The sequence below is a fragment of the Carcharodon carcharias genome, chromosome 16, assembly GCF_017639515.1.
Source record: "Carcharodon carcharias isolate sCarCar2 chromosome 16, sCarCar2.pri, whole genome shotgun sequence".
Lineage (NCBI taxonomy): Eukaryota > Metazoa > Chordata > Chondrichthyes > Lamniformes > Lamnidae > Carcharodon > Carcharodon carcharias.
The window spans coordinates 51834762-51853082 of NC_054482.1; the positions used below are offsets into that span (position 1 = coordinate 51834762).

Genomic DNA, 18321 nt, shown 5'->3' on the forward strand with positions numbered 1-18321 from the left:
TGTTTATGTTGGTCAAATAAAAGCATTTTACCATCATACCCTTGCACATCCTCCATTTTAAATGTATGAGTCACACCTTCCTTCTCATTGGTGCATCCTCCTTATTAAAAGTTAAGGTCTAGGATCAAATTGCTAAACAAACCTATTTACAATTTATGAATAACTGCAGCAACTCAATTATATAGAGTAACTATTGATGCAAATTTTTATTTATAGATTCATTTATTACTTATTCTAACCGTTATTTTAACCTTTACTTCTGCTGTGGACCACTCCATATTTGACAAAGCAAATGGTAAACCTGGTCCCTAAGCCTCAGTCCAAGGTACTCTTCTGCCACAACGATAGGGAATATTTGAGTTTCTCCTAGTGCTCTTTTGCTTTCCATGTGGCGAAGAACTGGGCCTTCACCGATTGAGAGTTTGTCATGTAGAAAGCACAGATTCAAGCCCACTTTTTATCACAATGCGGCAAAGGAGACTTGAAACAAATTGAACATAAAATAAATTCTGATAACTGGGTATTACTAGCATTAATGAACATAGTATTTTCAAAGTGCTGCTTTAATGAAGGGTGGTGGGCATGCACGAGCGTTTGCAGAGCATGTCACTAATTTAATTTGTGAAATTCACAACTGAATTTAAGAATACCTTGTGACCAATTATTATCTAATTATTGCACAAGTTTTGAGTGCAATACAGTGCCACTGGATGTTCTAGGTCAATAGTAATGTATTCTACATTAATCATATTACTAGGTAGAATTTTTATTACAAGGTGATGGTGGGCTTTGTAATTCACTTCATACCCCATCACCCATGTTATATCTCCCTCCTCGCTCAGCTGATGTAATGTCATCATTCAATATCATGGATTTCTCATCCTATTCTGAAGTTGGTTTAAAGCATGTTACCATTTTAAATGTACTTCTTTATTATAATACTTGCAAATTTTAGGGAAAGCAAGCAACAGTTTGATCCCTACTTATAGGAGCATCATCTTTGTGAAAAAATACTGAGCTAAACTCTTTCAATCTTCTCTAAGCAACTAATGTAAATTACATAAACTGTGTTAAAACACATTGCTCTGTCACTGTAAATCGTGACCTGAGAAACACTGCTCTTCTGCTCCAAACAAAAAAAAAAGTTGCCAAATTATTCCCCGTCTCTTGTGAGAGCATGGTGCATATAAAGGTTTAGTTCCACAAGCATTGTAACTTGCAGAAATTCAACTATATTAACCATTTTATATCCTTTAAGCAGTGAGTGTCAACAGACTATTCAACCATAGTGAACACTTTTGACATCCATAGTTGGCAATTTCCAGCAAGGATCATTGGATAGCAATCAGGAATGGGAACACAGATTGACTAACTTGCATTTGGAAAAAAATGGCCTGTCCCATTCCTCAAAATTATAATCTCAAGCTTGGTACGTGCATTCTGCCTCAGCCTGGTATTTTCCAGGGTTTCTCCTGCCAGTGCGAGAAGAGGAAAGTAAGGGGAAAGGGTTTTCCTATAATTGATAACAGCAATAAAAGCACATTCTTAAATCTATAGACCTATAAATTCAATAGATCTATAAATTCAATAGAGAGCATTTGCATGCTTTGAATGCTAAGATAACCTTGCTCCATAGTTATCTCTTGCTGTTTTCATTTTCCAGGAAGAGAAAACAACAGGAACACTTCAAATCTCAGAGCTGGGGGGCTGTGATGAGAGAAAAAAAGGAGAAAGTTAGGGAAAGAGGGAAGAATATATTAATGCCACTTAGTTTTTCTTTGGTATTTAACATAAGGGCATTGAAACCATTTACAAAACTCCTAAAGCCAACTTGGCTGAAATGATGTGACTGAGCACAAATTCAACCTGGGATATTCCCCATCCATATAGCTCACGGAAGCCAGTCACTGTTTGTTGATGTCACCCAGTTCTGCTTAGGTAGCAATCTGGTGATACTTCAGGAGATTTAAAACAAACACTGAAAATAGTTTTCCTCGATCTGGGCTAAGAGTGGATTGTAATTGAGGTAGAAATTTTATTTACATTTAGATACATATTTTTCAAATTAACTGACTTGTTCCTTGGGCCAAAACTGCAATGTCAGCAGCAACCTCTGTTGTTAACTCTTTGGCTGCACTGATAGATTTCACCCAGTAGTCAAATCCATTTTTCTTGTGCCAATAGGCAATGCACAAGGATAAAATGAAAAGGTGACTCCATAATTTTTATTAATAATTCAAAGATTATGTAGATGCTGACTTAAACTTTCTGTTGGTTATTGTACAGGCAAAGGTGAGATGGGTGAGCATTCCACTCACCATGGAACTGTCTCCTCACCCGGATCATATTCTGGGACCTAGTGCCATACCATATTCTTTTGTGGGATGTAAGGCCAGCATTTGTTGCCCATCCCTTAATTTTCTTTGAACTGAGTAGGTTGCTGGGCAGTTTCAGAGGGCAGTTAAGAATCAACCACATTGCTGTGGTCTGGAGTCACATGCAGACCAGACCAGGTAAGGACGTTATGGAGCCAGATGGATTTTTTACAACATCAGTGATAGTTTCATGGTCAACATTACCGAGACCAGCTTTATATTCCAGACCTATTAACTGAATTCAAATTCCACCAGCTAACCTGGTGGGATTTGAGGCCATGTTCCCAGGGACCTCTGGGTGATAGTCCATTGACATTACTGCTATGCCACCATCTGCCCATAGTAAATGTTGCACCACTCTGGGGATGTGTAAAGAGGTGGTCAGCTGTTTCTCAATGAGACAGCATAAGTTCCCACTTCAGAGTGCCACCAGAAAGCAACGTGGAAGATGCAATAATGGAATCCCATTGTTTCTTGCTTCTGCCTGCTCCAATGTTCCAATCAATTGCAGTGTGAAAGTGGAGGGTAAGGAGAGAGGTGCAGGGAGATGATGGGTAATGACGAAAATTTCTTTTATATGAAGTAAATTATGGTATTGATCTAGTTTGTAAATGTAATTACAATTGGTGAAAGTATCATTCCCTGATATGTTATAATGGATGGAAGGGCTCATTTTAGTGAATATTGACGATTGCAAGTGTTTTATATTGATTTAGGTAGGCTCTGGTGTAACCCCCAAACGGATCTGTTGCTGGGACAAAGCCCTCTGAGTTTGCTATGTAACTCAGCACTGCTTCTTACTTGGATTAATATATATTTGGCATCAACAGGAAGTTGTTTCACTATCTACAGTTTTACAGATTGCAAGGCAGAGCACCATTTACTAAAAGCTCCTTTGAGTTAAAAGCTCCTTTTTCAGATCCAACTTCACATCGGCAGATTGTCCAGATTCAGTTGTAGTATGTTAAATGAACTGTGATTTTTGCTGTCACTGTCCAGCAGCATGCAGCCAGCAAGACTTTGTGCTTTACCTTCAATCTCACCTGTTCATGAGCCACACTTTTCTGTTCAGTCTGTCTACAATGAAAATGTAGTAGCATGTGTTTTTTCAACAGAGTTGCCAGTCATTAATTATATAGTTAGTTCTTGGTTTTACAGCTCAGCGCCGGTGTATTTTTAGCGAGGGGTGTATAAAATGTGACTGGTGACTAGCCCACCGCCTTCCTGCCCGTCCCCGACCTGTTTCCCATAATAAGGTAGACAGGCAGGTGCCGAAATCAGCAGCCTGCCCACCATTTTTAGAAAGAGAATTAACAGGCAATTGAGCTTGTTAACAAGCAGGTTAACCCAAATATTACGTTGCCCACACCATGCTTGGGTAGAACTGTGCAGGCCATTTTTAACCAGACTGGTTAAAAGGTATGAAGAAAGGGGGTTGCATCCTTTAGGGGATGCCCTGTATGCATCAAGGCCCCCTCTCCCAAGATGTTACTTCTTCTTTGTCATTTCCCACCTCGCCACCAAAATCCACCCTTCGCCCCCACCATAGGCTCCCTGATCCTTCCCCATCCAAAAGGGTCTTGCCTGAGTCTGGAAGCCATGGTTGTGTTCATCCTGGGCCCGGTTACAGTCCCAGCAGCTCCCAACACTGAGTTCTCGGGCTACTAGAGCTGCCAGCCAATCAGATTGGCTGGCAACTCAAGGGCAGGACTTCCTCCCACTGAGGGGCAGAAACCCTACTCTCATCTACTTAAGGCTACTTGCAGCATGTTTTGCTTCAGGGTGGCTTTGTTTAACATGGGTCAGCTGGTGTCGACATTTCTTCAGTTTCAGTTGACATTTTCAGGAGCCATTGTGCACAAAGTATGTTGCTTCTATGTCCTATTTTAGTAACCAGACAACTGTAAATAATGCAGGTTATATCAGAGCATGTTAATAAAGGAGTGAGCCTTGGATTGGTTATGTGCCTGTATGATTGCACATATGCTAATTCCTTACAATGAGTTGTAGATTAAGCTGTAATGACAATTTTCCACAGCTGTATATCCTAAATTAGGTACAACAAGAGGCTATTCAGAACTTCAGGATTGGCTTGGACTACTTCCACTTCTCTCCTGCCTTGGCGTGGTGTCTGTATCTCTTACCTCTTGCAAAGTTGGAATCTGCCAATTTCCTCTTCTATTCTTTAATCATGTCTATGTTGAGGGCATGGCAGTTGGCTGTGGAAAATGATAGCTCCACAGAAAAGAATGGGCAACCCAAGTCTTTCTGGGATAATTTATATAACTTTCTGTTACTGCATCTCCAACCAGCTACTTCTGCAGTGAAAGTTGTGAGGCTCCTCATCATCACTAACAATAGCATATGTTTATTCTGAGAATACCAGAAGCGAAAGAGGAGCACTGGCTCCAATTTTAGTCCAAGCCTCTAGATATCCCTCAAAACAATAGTTCTAAGGCAAATTGTAATTGGTAAGACAAAATTTTATCCTTCCATAAAGACCCTTTCCTTCAGCCACTTGTAGCAGTATTTCACATGCTACATACTCAGCATCACAAGAATTGCCACAACTGTTGCTACACTGGAATTCATGGCATTGGTTTTATTGCCCACAGTGAGGGAAACAGAATTACTGCAAAAAGATGACACGATTACAAGGATAGATCTTGCTGACTTAACAAAGACGTTTTAAAATAAGCATTTAGATAAAACAGGTCTGTATTGCTTACTTCCAACGTGTTGGTAAGATGGATCTGTAATTCCACTCAAATTTATCCTAGAAATATAGCATTGAGCTTAGAACATTGCAAGACTGGTAAACCATATTTATAAGTTGAAGCACTTTGAAAACAGCTCTATAATCATGGTAGTCTTCATTTTATTTGGTATCTTCATACTCTTTGTCCTTCAAGGGAAGTAAGGAAATAAACTTAATATTCCTTAGATTGATCAACAGGCAGTAGGGGAAGTCTAAGATAATTTGGACTCTGAGTAGAAGGGTTTGTTACACTGAATGGCTTTTACTTATTCTGGATCTTCTTATATTTCTTCGCTATTGAGGAGTTGAAAGAGGGGAACAATTATCAGCAATTTATGACCTTGTAACCATAGCCTAGAAACTTAATCCAGTGGCATTTTACTTCATATAACTTTTCATTAACCTAAAACAATCCTCACTAAAATCTGCAATTCTGCTATCTGGTGCTAAGCCTAACGAGACTGTTGCATGTTGAATAAAATCAAATGAACAGCAATAAATTACTTTGTAATCTACAAGATCACTATGCCTATGGGGGTTCTTGAGCTTCAGCCAGCCCATGATATTTATGGTGGGAACACGTGAGCTTCAGTTTAACCTTTCCATTCTCTGTTGATTCATAATGCCCATATTGAATACCACCGGAAGAGAATTGCACACTGATTTTCTCCTCATTCAAAAGACCCCTTAAAATCTAGCTTTTCAACTCCACCTTTTGGCCACCTCCCCCAAATTTACTGCTGGTCAGGCCTGGTCCTACCTATGAAGTGTTTTGGGCTGCCTTCTACTTTAGAAACTTGCATCTTTGGAAGACCTTTGAAGTGCAGGTTGTCATTCATTCATTTCCAAAGAACACCTAGTCTTTGCAGTCATGATCTTTTCTCTGTAAGAGACCATCTATGGCATTCCAAAAGGACAGGAAATATTCTAAAGCAAGGATTCATAAAGAAAGCAAATGCCAGACTCCAATATCTACTGTCACAAAAAATGTTGGAATGGGATTTAATTTGTGCTTTTGGTGGGTGGGTAAGAAATGACCAATTACCCATCTGATTAAAGGACTATCTTCATTAAAAAAAAAAGATATTTGACAATATGCTCATTTTTGGTGAAGTCAGCATTTTCCTCCTGATGCACCTCGATATGTTTTATGTCTTTGGTTCAAGAATTTGACAAACTTGTTCCTTTACAAACATTTTCTTAGAAGGCCAGGGACACTTCAAATCACAATTCATTCTCACAGCACGTGGAGAACTTGTTTCAGGTAGGAGTTTGTCTCTCAATATGGCAACTCATTGGCAGCTCCTGTTGCTTTGCTGACAACCTCAAAAGTATCAAGGTCCCTTTCCACCATCTGCAATGACAGCCGTACCATCTGATCACCAAGAGAGATGTTAAACGTTGCTGTCCTGGTGGTCTCCAGTTCTAAGACAGTACTATCCAAGCCACTGACTGATATAGGGTAAACAACCTGCCCAAGAGTTTTGACTTTTCTCTATCCCTTACTTGGAAGTGCTGATTTTTTTGAGTTGTTTCCATTCTACTAGATCTGGCAGCCTCCCAAATTGCCATTCTTTATGTACAAACCTGTACAAGCATTGTGTACTGCAATCTCATTCAATTGTAAGCATGATCCTGCCCTTACTTGACACACACACTTTTCAACAAAGGTCACCAGCACAAACCAGAATTTGCACTTGGGGCATTTGTCACCTTATGTATTTGCACTAAACTAATCCAGTACCTTTACCAACTAGGTCATCAATGGAGCAATAGGGTAGACATTTTCATGGGTCTGCTCAACCTTGTGTGCAGGCTCATAGAAAATAGAATGACTGACACTTGATTAAATAAAACAGGTGTCTGTTGACCCAATTTTAAGACAGGCACCTGGACTGCTGCATTAACACTCTGGTGTATTCTATCTTAGGCCGCCTAAATCTAATCAATAATTTTTTAAGTAACTGAAGAAGGCTTTCAACTTCAAAGCTGAAAGGAGAATGAGAGTAAATAGATTTAATTTAGATTAAATTCAGATTAAGTGTGCTGTCAGCTAAGAGCTGCTTTGTCATACATACAAAGAAGGTCTCAGATTTGACGTGTGCTGAGTTAGCTGAGCTCAGCCAAGGTGCTGGTAGGGGCACTGCGGTTGACCTTAGCAGAATCTTCACCAGAGGACCAACTACTAAAGGGTGTCTGGTGACCCTGGTTGGCAATATGCATATGTAAATGTCAGGTGAAGTTAGGATTGGGTTTGGTTGTAATAGCCTGTTGACACTCAGTGTGGGAATGAATTTTTGGAAGGTAACTTTACACCAGCATGGAGCCAGTGCCTTTTGGAGAGGTTAGATGGGTAGCAGATAAAATTGGTGGTGATGGAAAGTTAGTACCTGGCCACTCAATTCTCCACATGGGACTATTTCAAAGGAGAAGTCACCCAGAAGCTGGCTTTCCTCTCTTGCTAGAATTTGGCCTAAGAGCAGCATTGCCAGAGATTGAAGAGCAGGAATCTGTTTGCCTGACCACCCATACAACTCAGGAATGGTATGTAGTTTGGAGAAGAGGACTGGTCAGTGCCCAACCCTGCTTCCACTTTCTGAAATTTCCTATAAGATAGGTACAGAAATTACTTGGCAAATTTGCACGAAGACGGGCCTTTTTTTAAAAAAAAATCTTAAAATTGTGCCTAACATAGGATTGTGGAGATTGGTCAGTATTTTGAATTATGGTCAATCCAGCAAATATTGAAAATGGCGGTAAATGTCCCTAAAGCTGAATTGGACTGTGTGCAATAAGAATTTTCTGTTCAGGCTTATGCTGTGTTTATATGTACTGATAGTTTGTGATTGGAGAACAATTCTAGTGTGTCTGTTTTAATGTCTTTTTGTTCACAATAAAATATCATCTTAAAGTACTTTCGAACTAAGTTCTTCCACATGCAATAGGAGCAAGTTTTGATCCCAAGGTCAGGAAATATCAAATCAGTTAACAGAGATTTTCAGCCACCCAAAGAATTAGTTGCTTGGCGTGTAACAGAAAGGTTGCGAATGCATTTCCCAGTCCTTATTGGCTGAGCTAATCTTACCTAATTGAGCTATTGGGTTACAATGATTCTCCTGAGCCAGGAAAGGTAAGGTTGAATCAGCCAGAGTTCCTGATTGCTATCCAGTGATCAACTAGAAATTGTGCATGTAGGGTGTTGAACGAGAACAGGATTAGATTTGACTTGATGCTCCCTTGGTCAAATAGCCTGCAGAATTTCATAGTTCATTCATGTTGCCATTTGGATAATGTGAAGAACAACTCTCATCAATGGATCATATCCCAGAACAGGGAGTGATTCCTGCAGGGCCCACTGCACAATCTGAGAGATATTGCTGGTATCCCAAAAGCAACAGGGCTTTCAATTGTTTTGTAGACATGCCATGCACATCAGCATTCCAGAAAATTGTGAAGTTTCCAAAACAGGACATAACGCAATCAAAATTTTTTAATTCATTCATGGAATGTGGGTGTCGTTGGCTAGACCAGCATTTATTGCCCATTGCTAATTGTCCTTGAGAAGGTGGTGATGAGCTGCCTTCTAGAAATGCTTCAGTCCATGTGGTGTAGGTACCAACAGTGCTGTTAAGGAGGGAGTTCCAGGATTTTGGCCCAGCAACAGTGGAGGAAGGACGACATATTTCCAAGTCAGGATACTGAGTGATTTGGCGGGGGACTTCCAGGTGGTGGTGTTCCCATGTGTCTAATGTCCTTGTCCTTCTAGGTGGTAGCAGTTGTGGTTTTGGAAGGTGCTGACCAAGGAGAGTTCCTGCAGTGCCTCTTGTAAATGGTACACACTGCTGCCACTGTGCATCAGTGGTGGAGGGAGTGAATGTTTGTGGATGGTTGCCAATCAAATGGTTGCTTTGTCCTAGATGGTGTCAAGCTTCTTGAGTGTTGTTGAAGCTGCACTCATCTAGGCAATTGGGGAGTATTCCATCACACTCCTGACTTGTTCCTTGTAGTGGACAGGCTTTGGAGAGTTAGGAGATGAGTTACCCACCACAGGATTCCTAGCCCCTGACCTGCTCTTGTAGCCACAGTATTTATATGGCTAATCCAGTTAAGTTTCTGGTAACCCCCGGATGTTGATAGTGGGGAACTCAACAATGGTAATGCAATTAAATGTCATGGGGAAATAGCTTCTCTCTTGTTGGAGATGGTCGTTGCCTAGCACTTGTGTGGCGTGAATGTTGCTTGCCACTTGTCAGCCCAAGCCTGGATATTGTCCAGGTCTTGCTGCATTTGGACATGAACTGCTTCAATACCTGAGGAGTCGTGAATGGTGCTGAATATTGTGCAATCATCAACAAATATCCCTGCTTCTGACCTTATGATGGAAGGAAGGTCATTGATGAAGCAGCTGAAGATGGTTGGGCCTATATGTGATTATTGCAGAGAATAAGCTCCCTGCCATCTTCCATATCATGTGAGATTCATGTCATTTAGCACCTATTCACCGTGAGTGATGTGTTTGCCTGGACATTAATCTGTGATGGAAATTTCAGCTATGCTACTTTAAAAAGTTTCAAAGACAGATAACCCTGCCTGCTCCATCACACAGGAAAACAAAAGTCATTTGAGTGATAACAGATGTACAACAGTACAGCATCTGTTAGTGTTAGGCAATTAGACAAAAGGGTGAGACCACAGGTGAGTTAATTTAGTTAGTATGATTTACAATGCAAACCTACGGTGCCCACTTATGTTGGAAACCCCTGGTATATCCATTTGCCTTGAATAGCTCAACTATAGGTACATTGAAAACTTTAATATACCCACGTACATTGCAATCCCCAGGAATACCCATTAGCATTACAAACCCGGAGTGTACCCACTTAGATAGCTAAACCCTGAAATGCTCATTTAACATTTCTCTAATCACTTTTGGAAGTGCCATAGTTGTGAAACCTAGTGTAGACTAAGAACAAACCTGCATGTTCCTTGTACAAAGTAGTGCCCATGGGGCGCACACCTTAGGAAATTGCACAGGCATGTGCAACTCATGATTCTCTATCGTTAAAATTAACAGATGGAAAATTATGAGATGTGAACATGCAGTTTCACAGTGTGTGCTTCAGCTAGACAAGGCTCCCTTCCAAAATCAAGCAGAACATTTACTCTTCAATGAAAAATGGACATTCAATTATTTTACACAGAAATGATTTTTGCTACTGACTGGACACCTGATTTGTTACCTCTTCAATTCTCTTATCTCCCCTTTGTGCTGGGACTCAGTTGTATAGGGGTAGGCCACCATCTGGCACCTGGCTCAAGTTCTGCTATTAGTAGATCTGGACTAAGGTTGCCACTCTCTAGTATTGTTCTGGAGTCTTCAGGAATTAAAGATTAACCGCTTAGATACTGATTTGAGCAACAAAAGGTAAATCATAGAGGTGCTCAAAAAGTTATGTTTTTTTAATTTCATTTGAACATTTTTGTTATTAGTTACAAAAATATTGGAGATGGTAGAGAAAGACTGTTCAACTGACAGTCAAGTATAATCCAATTGGGCAATAAAGAGTTGGGCAATTGGTGTGTGATATAGTGTTCCTGGAGGATGGACATGTCAGACAATCAGTGGTGGCTGTGTGGAATAGGACAGTTGGAGGTGAGAGGCCATGTGATGTCATCTCCAGGGATATATCCTGGGAGATCTTAAGACCATAAGACATAGGAGCAGAAATTAGGCCATTCGGCCCTTTGAGTCTGCTCCGCCATTCAATCATGGCTGATAAGTTTCTCAACCCCATTCTCCCGCCTTCTCCCCGTAACCTTTGATCCCCTTACCAATCAAGAACCTATCTATCTCGGTCTTAAATACACTCAATGACCTAGCCTCCACAGCCTTCTGTGGCAATGAATTCCATAGATTCACCACTCTCTGGCTAAAGATCTTCCTGGTTTATAAGGCTCAGCAGAACAGTAGATAGTGCATTTTCTAACCAAACCATTGAGAAAGCACTTAGTTGGGCTATTTTTTTAAATTGGAATAGAGGTGACAAGCTCTATACAATGGCTAGCACTATGCACAATGATAGCGCTATGAATGTTGCCTCAACTCTCCCCAGGTTTTCCTTATAGACTTGGGCTGAGTTGCAAACAATGTTACATGGCAGTCTCTAAAAACACTGAAGTGGCTGAGGCACTTTTCTGTTACATGAAGGCCAGGCACATTTGAGGAAATGGCCAATTTCAACCTGGTCTCACCCTTTGAGCATTTTTAAAAATGTTCTACCAACATTGCAACCTTCAAGATTCCTATTTGAAGTTTCAGGAGTTGGGGGCTAAATGAAGCTTGTTAAATTATGATTTTTTTTCACTCATGTTTGAAAGATACCAACACATTATATTTTAATTGGATATTTTAAAATTAAAGCTACTTAACACGAAAGTACAATTATTAGGAAGCATGAAGAACACAAATCAAGCAAATCTCGGATTGAAACTCCCTTAATTTGTGAATTTGTGTATTTGTGAAAACCAATAATGTATCAAAAGGAGATATTAGGAGGGGGTTTCCAAAAGTTTGTTTAAAGTGGTAAATTTTAGGGAAAATCTTAAGAAAAGTAGGTGGAAAGGTGATGGGACTACGGGCAAAGAATTCCACAGTCTAGGGCTGAGGTGGCTAAAGGCATGTCCGCCAACTGTGTAAATGGCCACTGTGATGGAGAGTACATGAGGTCAGAATGGAACATTATGAACAGTCTATTTCAACCCATAATATTGGCCAGGGAGGAGGATGAGCACTATGGCTAGGCTATGGAGTTTGTTGCAGGGCTTTAAGGCAATAGTTATTTCAGTTTACCCACTTATATTGCAAATAGTGGATATGTTCAATTTTGTTACAAACCCACACATTAGAAACCCCTACATTAGAAATCACTAATATCTTAATTTGCTTTGCAAGCCTGGTCTATCTATGATAGAGAGTATACAATGAGAAGGAAACACTGCAAATGCTGAGGGTCTGGGTTAAATGAAAATAGAAAATGCTGGTCAGTCATCACCTGTAAAGAGAAAACAATGGTTGCTATTTAGGTGCGTGTCCTTCCTCAGAACTGACTATGGCATTTAAGTAAAGTTGGAAAAATAGGTAGAGAGAGAGAGAGAGAATTAGTAGATACACCCACATTGCAAATCGTTGATATCCCATGCACATTACATTGCAAATGTGTGGTACATGCACTTAGCATTGTTATGATCACACTGAAGAAGTCACAACTGTGAAATCCAATATTTTGCCAGTAAAATCATTAATATTAAACAATGAAGTTCTGCTTATTCTGATATGTTCCAAAGATGTGGACATCTGCCTCTACTTTGCAGAATATTTTTGTGCTGGGCTATCCAATAAAAGGATTGCTTGGTTCATGTTGCAGAACTGTCAAATTTATGTCGTTTGTTGGAGAGCCTTGTTACGAAACTTCAGCTCCAGTGCCACCTACTCACTGCTGAATAGAATTTTGCAGCATGATAGATATTTGCTGTGATGTAAATTGTTGTGATCCTGTAGCTTCAGCCTCTAAATATCAAGTACAATATCATCCATTCCGCTGTTGCACATTCCTCTATGTTTGACTGCAACTATGTGGCTTTCACAGAATATTTCACCTTTGCAATTAGAGATAACTCCTTTTAAATAACTTCTTGTGTTCTCAGTGGCATTTAATTGGGTTTCACTTGCTGTTTGATGAGCAGTTGAAGGAGCAGCAGGAGGAACCAGTTAAATTGAGGGTGGCCTATCATTAATGTGGTTTGGTCTGATTTGCTTGATCAGAGCATCTGCTTTCAGCACAGCCTAATTCGAAGTTCCAGGAATACAACTGCAGCAATTTGAGTGTGTTAACAAAAAGAAGAAGGGTTATAACATCTTATTCCAACTGATATTCCGCCCACGGTAGCAAGAAATGCTTTGTTATTCATGAATCTGTGGTTGAGTGTTTTAATCAGCAGCATGAAACAGGGAACATGAACAAAATCCTTTAATATTTAAATCCCCAGAGAAGATGAGAGCTACTATTTCAGAACAGCTTAACTATTATTTTGAATTAAAAATTTATATGGTCTTAATCTGGTGGTGGTTAATCCAGACCTTTGAAAGGATACTTTTACTATTCTGTTAAATGTTTTAAATGACGATTTGACATCATCATCTGTTTATATATTCTTGACATGCATCTGTCCTGAACTCTCCTTTAGAGCGCCACAGGGAGAATGCTGCAGATGATGGGAGCACTCAGTGTGCAGACAGTGCCCATCATAATGTATTGAAAGAACATCTAACGCTTGTGGAGCAGAACCACCAGGTAACACCATAGGCTGCAGCTGGATCTGTTTCAACAAAACTTATTCTGAGCATGAAAAGAGTCTACCCCACCCCTTCAGCCCTCCCCAACCGAACTCCACAAAGGAATACAGTATGAACCCTTGCTTTCAACATGGTGAGATGGAAGAGCCTGTAGGAGAGAATATTTGCAGAATATTTAAGAAGGTTCAGAGGTGCACTGATAGAGAGTCTGCAATGAGAAGGAAACATTGCAAGTGCTGGGGATCTAAGTTAAAAGAAAATAGTGAATGCTGATCAGTCATTACCTGTAAAGAGAAAACAATAGTTGTTATTTATGTGTGTGTCCTTCCTCAGAACTGACTGTTGCATTAAAGTAAAGTTGGTAAAGGAGAGAGAGAGAAAATTAGCAGATCCACGGAGGGAAACCTGAAAATAACTTGAAGCAGCAGTGATGCAGTTCAGCCAGATCACTCCTGTTTGAGGGATTTGAAAGCCTTCTGCTAGAGTTAGATAGGAGACAAGTAGAACCCTGTGGGATTTTGGAGGCCTATTGCTGTTTTATCATAAAGGATAATGTGTTATGTGAGTGAGCAACAAAGAAACATGAGTTCACACAATTATAAGAAGAAAATATATTTTAATCCCAAGATTTTGCTCTAGCATTGAGTGGTTTTTGGTGGAAAGTTAATTTGTTCAGGGAGGATAAAGGCCACCACTGAGTGGCACTGTGTACAGCAAGGCCACTGATTACATGAAGAGGCGTAACTAAAGGATAATGAATCAACATCCCACATGATCTAGTTCAGGACTTTACTATATTGAAATAATTGTTATTTAATTTTACATTATTCAAACTTATTAATGTTTCTTAATGTAAGTGTTTACAAACAATTTTAACAACATGGCATCTGAATTTTTTAGAAATATATTTTCTCCTTTGTATCCCTTCTCACCTCCTTTCCTAAAGAACATTGACTCCCCACTTTCCCTTCTGGTGTCTCACCAACATGCCCATTCTTTTTGTGTGGATTTTACTAGTAACTCTTTCGAGTACAAACACGTTTCCATCTGTTTCAGATGAAGTTACATTGTTTCATAGTTTACCATTGTGAGATTTGAACTCTTGATGCATTTTATTGCATGCAAACAACTAGACAGTGTTTAAGGTAAGATTTTAACTCACTCAAACACATTCATTGTTTCATAGTTGCCATTGTGAGATTTGAACTCTTGATCTTGGCGTTACAAACCCAGTACCATAACCACTTGGCTATTTAGGCCAAGCCAGGATTTTACTAGTAGGTGTTGTTAGCAGGCTGCTTGGCCATGAGGGGATCACAGCTGAACCCAATGCTGTTATCACACAATGTTCAAAATGTATAGTTTCAGCAGGCGTCACTAGATAGTGATCACAACTCAAATCTTCCCTAACTTTTCTTTCTATAACTAAGAAGAGATGAAGCATCCTCACAGCTCATACTGAGATTAGTGAACACAGCACAAAGAGACATCAAGGTTTGGACCAGTGATTAAAGTGGATCAGAGAATATGTTTAATAAGTACCAACTTTTAAAGGTTACCTTTTGGATCCATTTATTTTCTTTTTATTTGTGAGTAATAAGTTCTAAAATTTCAAATCAATTTTCTGGTCTTTAAAGGAAGCCTCAACTGATTCTGGGTTTAAAAGTTGGCTTGGTAAAACAGAGAATAACACCCTGTCTCATGTTACTTTGGCCAAGACTGCAGAGAGCCTGGGCGAGCTCCAAAAGTTCAACATTGAAATGCACGAATTGATGGAGCAGAAAAAACTGGTCGAAGAAGAACTGAAAGAGCTGAAGGCACAGATTGAGGCATCTGAATACACCTCAGTGACTCAAATGAGGTAATGTACATGTGTATTTTACTTATTGAATTTAGAGACCCTAGTTTTACAGTCAAGCCTGGTGCTGGTTAATATTTATATAGCCTGGAGAATTCTGTGCTGAGTAAGCACTGGCTAATCTGGATTCCAAGCTAAATGGATGCTGTTGTACAAAAGTACAGGATCTGTTCTTGGCCTTTCCCCTTTGTCGTCTGCAAGCTGCCTCTTGGCAATATTATTCATAAATTTTATGAAAGCTTCCACATGTATGCTGTTGACACCTAGCACATCACTCTTCGTTTTTCTCCATCCCTCCACCACCTTTTGTCAGACTGCTTGTTTGACATCAAGTCTTGGATGAGCAGAAAATTTCTCTAGTTCAGCATTGGGAAGACCAAAGCCATCATCTCAACCCCTTTCCCACCTCCAGCCACAAACTCTGTACCCTTAAGACAATTTTTCCCCCTCCTTGAATACACTCTAATGCTGAAAGACTTTGCAACTTTACCATCCCATCTGACCCTGAACTGAAGGCACATCCGTCACTAAGACTGCTTACTCCCACCTCACCCATCTCGTCCCTTCCTTGGCCAATCTGCTAATGAAACTGTCATCTCTGCCTTTTGTCACCTTCTGACCTAACTAACCCAAATCAACCTTTTTGATTCATTTAGCTCCCAGTCCTAACAGAGGGGGTTCACTCCAAGTATTAACCTGACTTTTATCTTTTTAGATGCTGATGGACATAGTATGTTTCTTTTTGTTTATTTTTACTTGAGGCTTTGAGTATTTGCGTGCTCACATTAGCAAAGACATCTGTAATTTGGAATGCACGGGGTCACCTCCCACATTTACCTTCCTGTTACAGGTGCCTTTAATCCAAAAGCAGATTCGCGGAGCCGCATCCAGACAGACAGCGCATGTACACTCAGGGGTGCGCCCAACAGAAGAAGAGCTACATGTTTACCGGTCACTTTCATATAAAAGCATCATAAGTTCCCTAGCCACTGACTCCATCCCTCTCCCTGGCAACAACGTGAGGCTGAGCCAGACCATTCAGAACCTTGCTGTCTTATTTGAGCCCAAGATGATTTTCCAGCCCCATATCCGTACCATCACCAAGGCTGCCTTCTTCATGGAGGGATTTTAAAGCAAAGATGAAAATTTTAAAATTAAGATGTTGCCAGACCATGAACCAATGCAGCAACCACCAAGGGTCCTTCAACAGCACCTTTCAAGCCTGCAACCTCTACCACCTAGAAGGACAGCAGGTGCATGGGGACACTATCAATTGCAAATTTCCATCCAAGCCACACACCATCCTGACTTGGAACTATACAGCCATTCTTTTACTGTTGTTGGATCAAAATCCTGGAGCTCCCGCCCTAACAGCATTGTGGGTGTACCTACTCCAATTGGACTGCAGCATTTCAAGTAGGCAGCTCACCACCATCTTCTCAAGGGCAATTAAGGATGGGAAAAAAATGCTGGCCATGCCAGCACAACCCACATTCCGTGAATGAAAAAAAACTTCTTTCTTCCTCACTGATTACACAAAAAAGCTTTGCAACACAATGTATGTCAACAAGCAGAGGGGTGATTGGTGAACAAGACTTGGTGCATGTTAGGTTACGGGAGGCAGGTTAAATGAGCACAAGTTTACAGAGGGCACAAGGTACGAGACTGGACCAGAGAGCTTTGGAACTGTCGAGTCTAGAGGTAATAAAAGCATGGATGAGTGTTTCAGCATAGATGAACTGAGGCAGGGGTGGAGATGGGCAATGTTATGAAGTGGTGGCCTTAATGTTGGAGAGGATATGGGATTGAAAGTTTAGCTCAGGGACAAATAGGACATTGAGGTTGCACATGTCTGGTTAAAGACATACACAATGGTCAGGAAAAGCAATGGAGTTGATGGCAAGGGAATAGAGTTTTTGGTTGTAAAGGCATTCATCTGTAGTATTTGATTTCCATGGCAGCCTTAAGGCTAAAACTCCTCACAATTTCTGATTCCATTGAAATTGATTGCTAAAAATCCTCTATGCGTTATGTGTGTCCTGCAGGCGTAGTTACAGTGGGCATAAGACATCCAGGTGTTTCCATTCACTAGAGAGGCTCTCCAGAGACCTCTTTGCAGGACTATTTTAATGCACAGTTTCAAGGGATATGAATGTAAAGTCTAAATTCCCTAGAATACTGTTTGCTCGACTTTTATCCAAAACAGCTGCCAGTTAGAAGACACAAATTTTAATCTCAGTAGAGGTCACATAAGGACATCGCCAAATATTAACTTAAACACTGCTGCTCAGAGTTGCTCAATGTCATCAACACAATATTTCACAAAGTTTCTCTCTAGTATGTACAAATACATCATCTTGGAGCTTTTGTTGCCAGCTGTATAAAGATTAACTAATAACTGATAGTGTGTTGCAAAGCTTTTTTGTATAATCAGTGAGGAAGAAAGAAGTTTTTCATTCATGGGATGTGAGCGTCTCTGGCTAAGCCAGCATTTATTTGCCCAGCCCTAATTGCCCTTGAGAGGGTGGTGGTGAGCTGCCTACTTGAAACACTGCAGTCCATGTGGGGTAGGTGCTGTTAGGGTGGGAGCTCCAGGATTTAGATCCAGTGACAGTAAAAGAATGGCGAAATAATTCCAAGTCAGGACGTTGTATGACTTGGAGGGGAACTTGTAAGTGATAGTGCTTCCATGCAACTGCTGACCTTGTCATCCTAAGTGGTAGAGGTCCGCAGGTTTGGAAGGTGCTGTTGAAGGACCCTTGATTAGTTGCTGCAGTGCATCTGTGCATCAATGGTTGAGAGAGTGAATGTTTAAGGTGCTGGATGGGGCACCAATCAAGTAAACTGAGAGATAAAAACAAAAAAACTGCGGATGCTGGAAATCCAAAACAAAAACAGAATTACTTGGAAAAACTCAGCAGGTATGGCAGCATCGGCGGAGAAGAAAAGAGTTGATGTTTCGAGTCCTCATGACCCT

General features: G+C 40.4%; 1 protein-coding gene across 20 annotated transcripts in view; it reads left to right on the forward strand.

Moving 5' to 3' along the window:
- The window catches only part of LOC121289280 (phosphodiesterase 4D interacting protein), a 288682-nt gene that overhangs the window by 147395 nt on the left and 122966 nt on the right, over positions 1–18321 (forward strand). For all 20 annotated transcript variants that reach the window (XR_005945527.1, XM_041208572.1, XM_041208553.1 and 17 more), the window contains 2 exons: positions 13378–13484; positions 15205–15347. Coding sequence is in view for 19 of the 20 variants with exons in the window: in XM_041208572.1 (XP_041064506.1) it covers positions 13378–13484; positions 15205–15347 (250 nt within the window). In the remaining variant the exon portion in view is untranslated. The remainder of the gene's footprint in view (positions 1–13377; positions 13485–15204; positions 15348–18321) is intronic.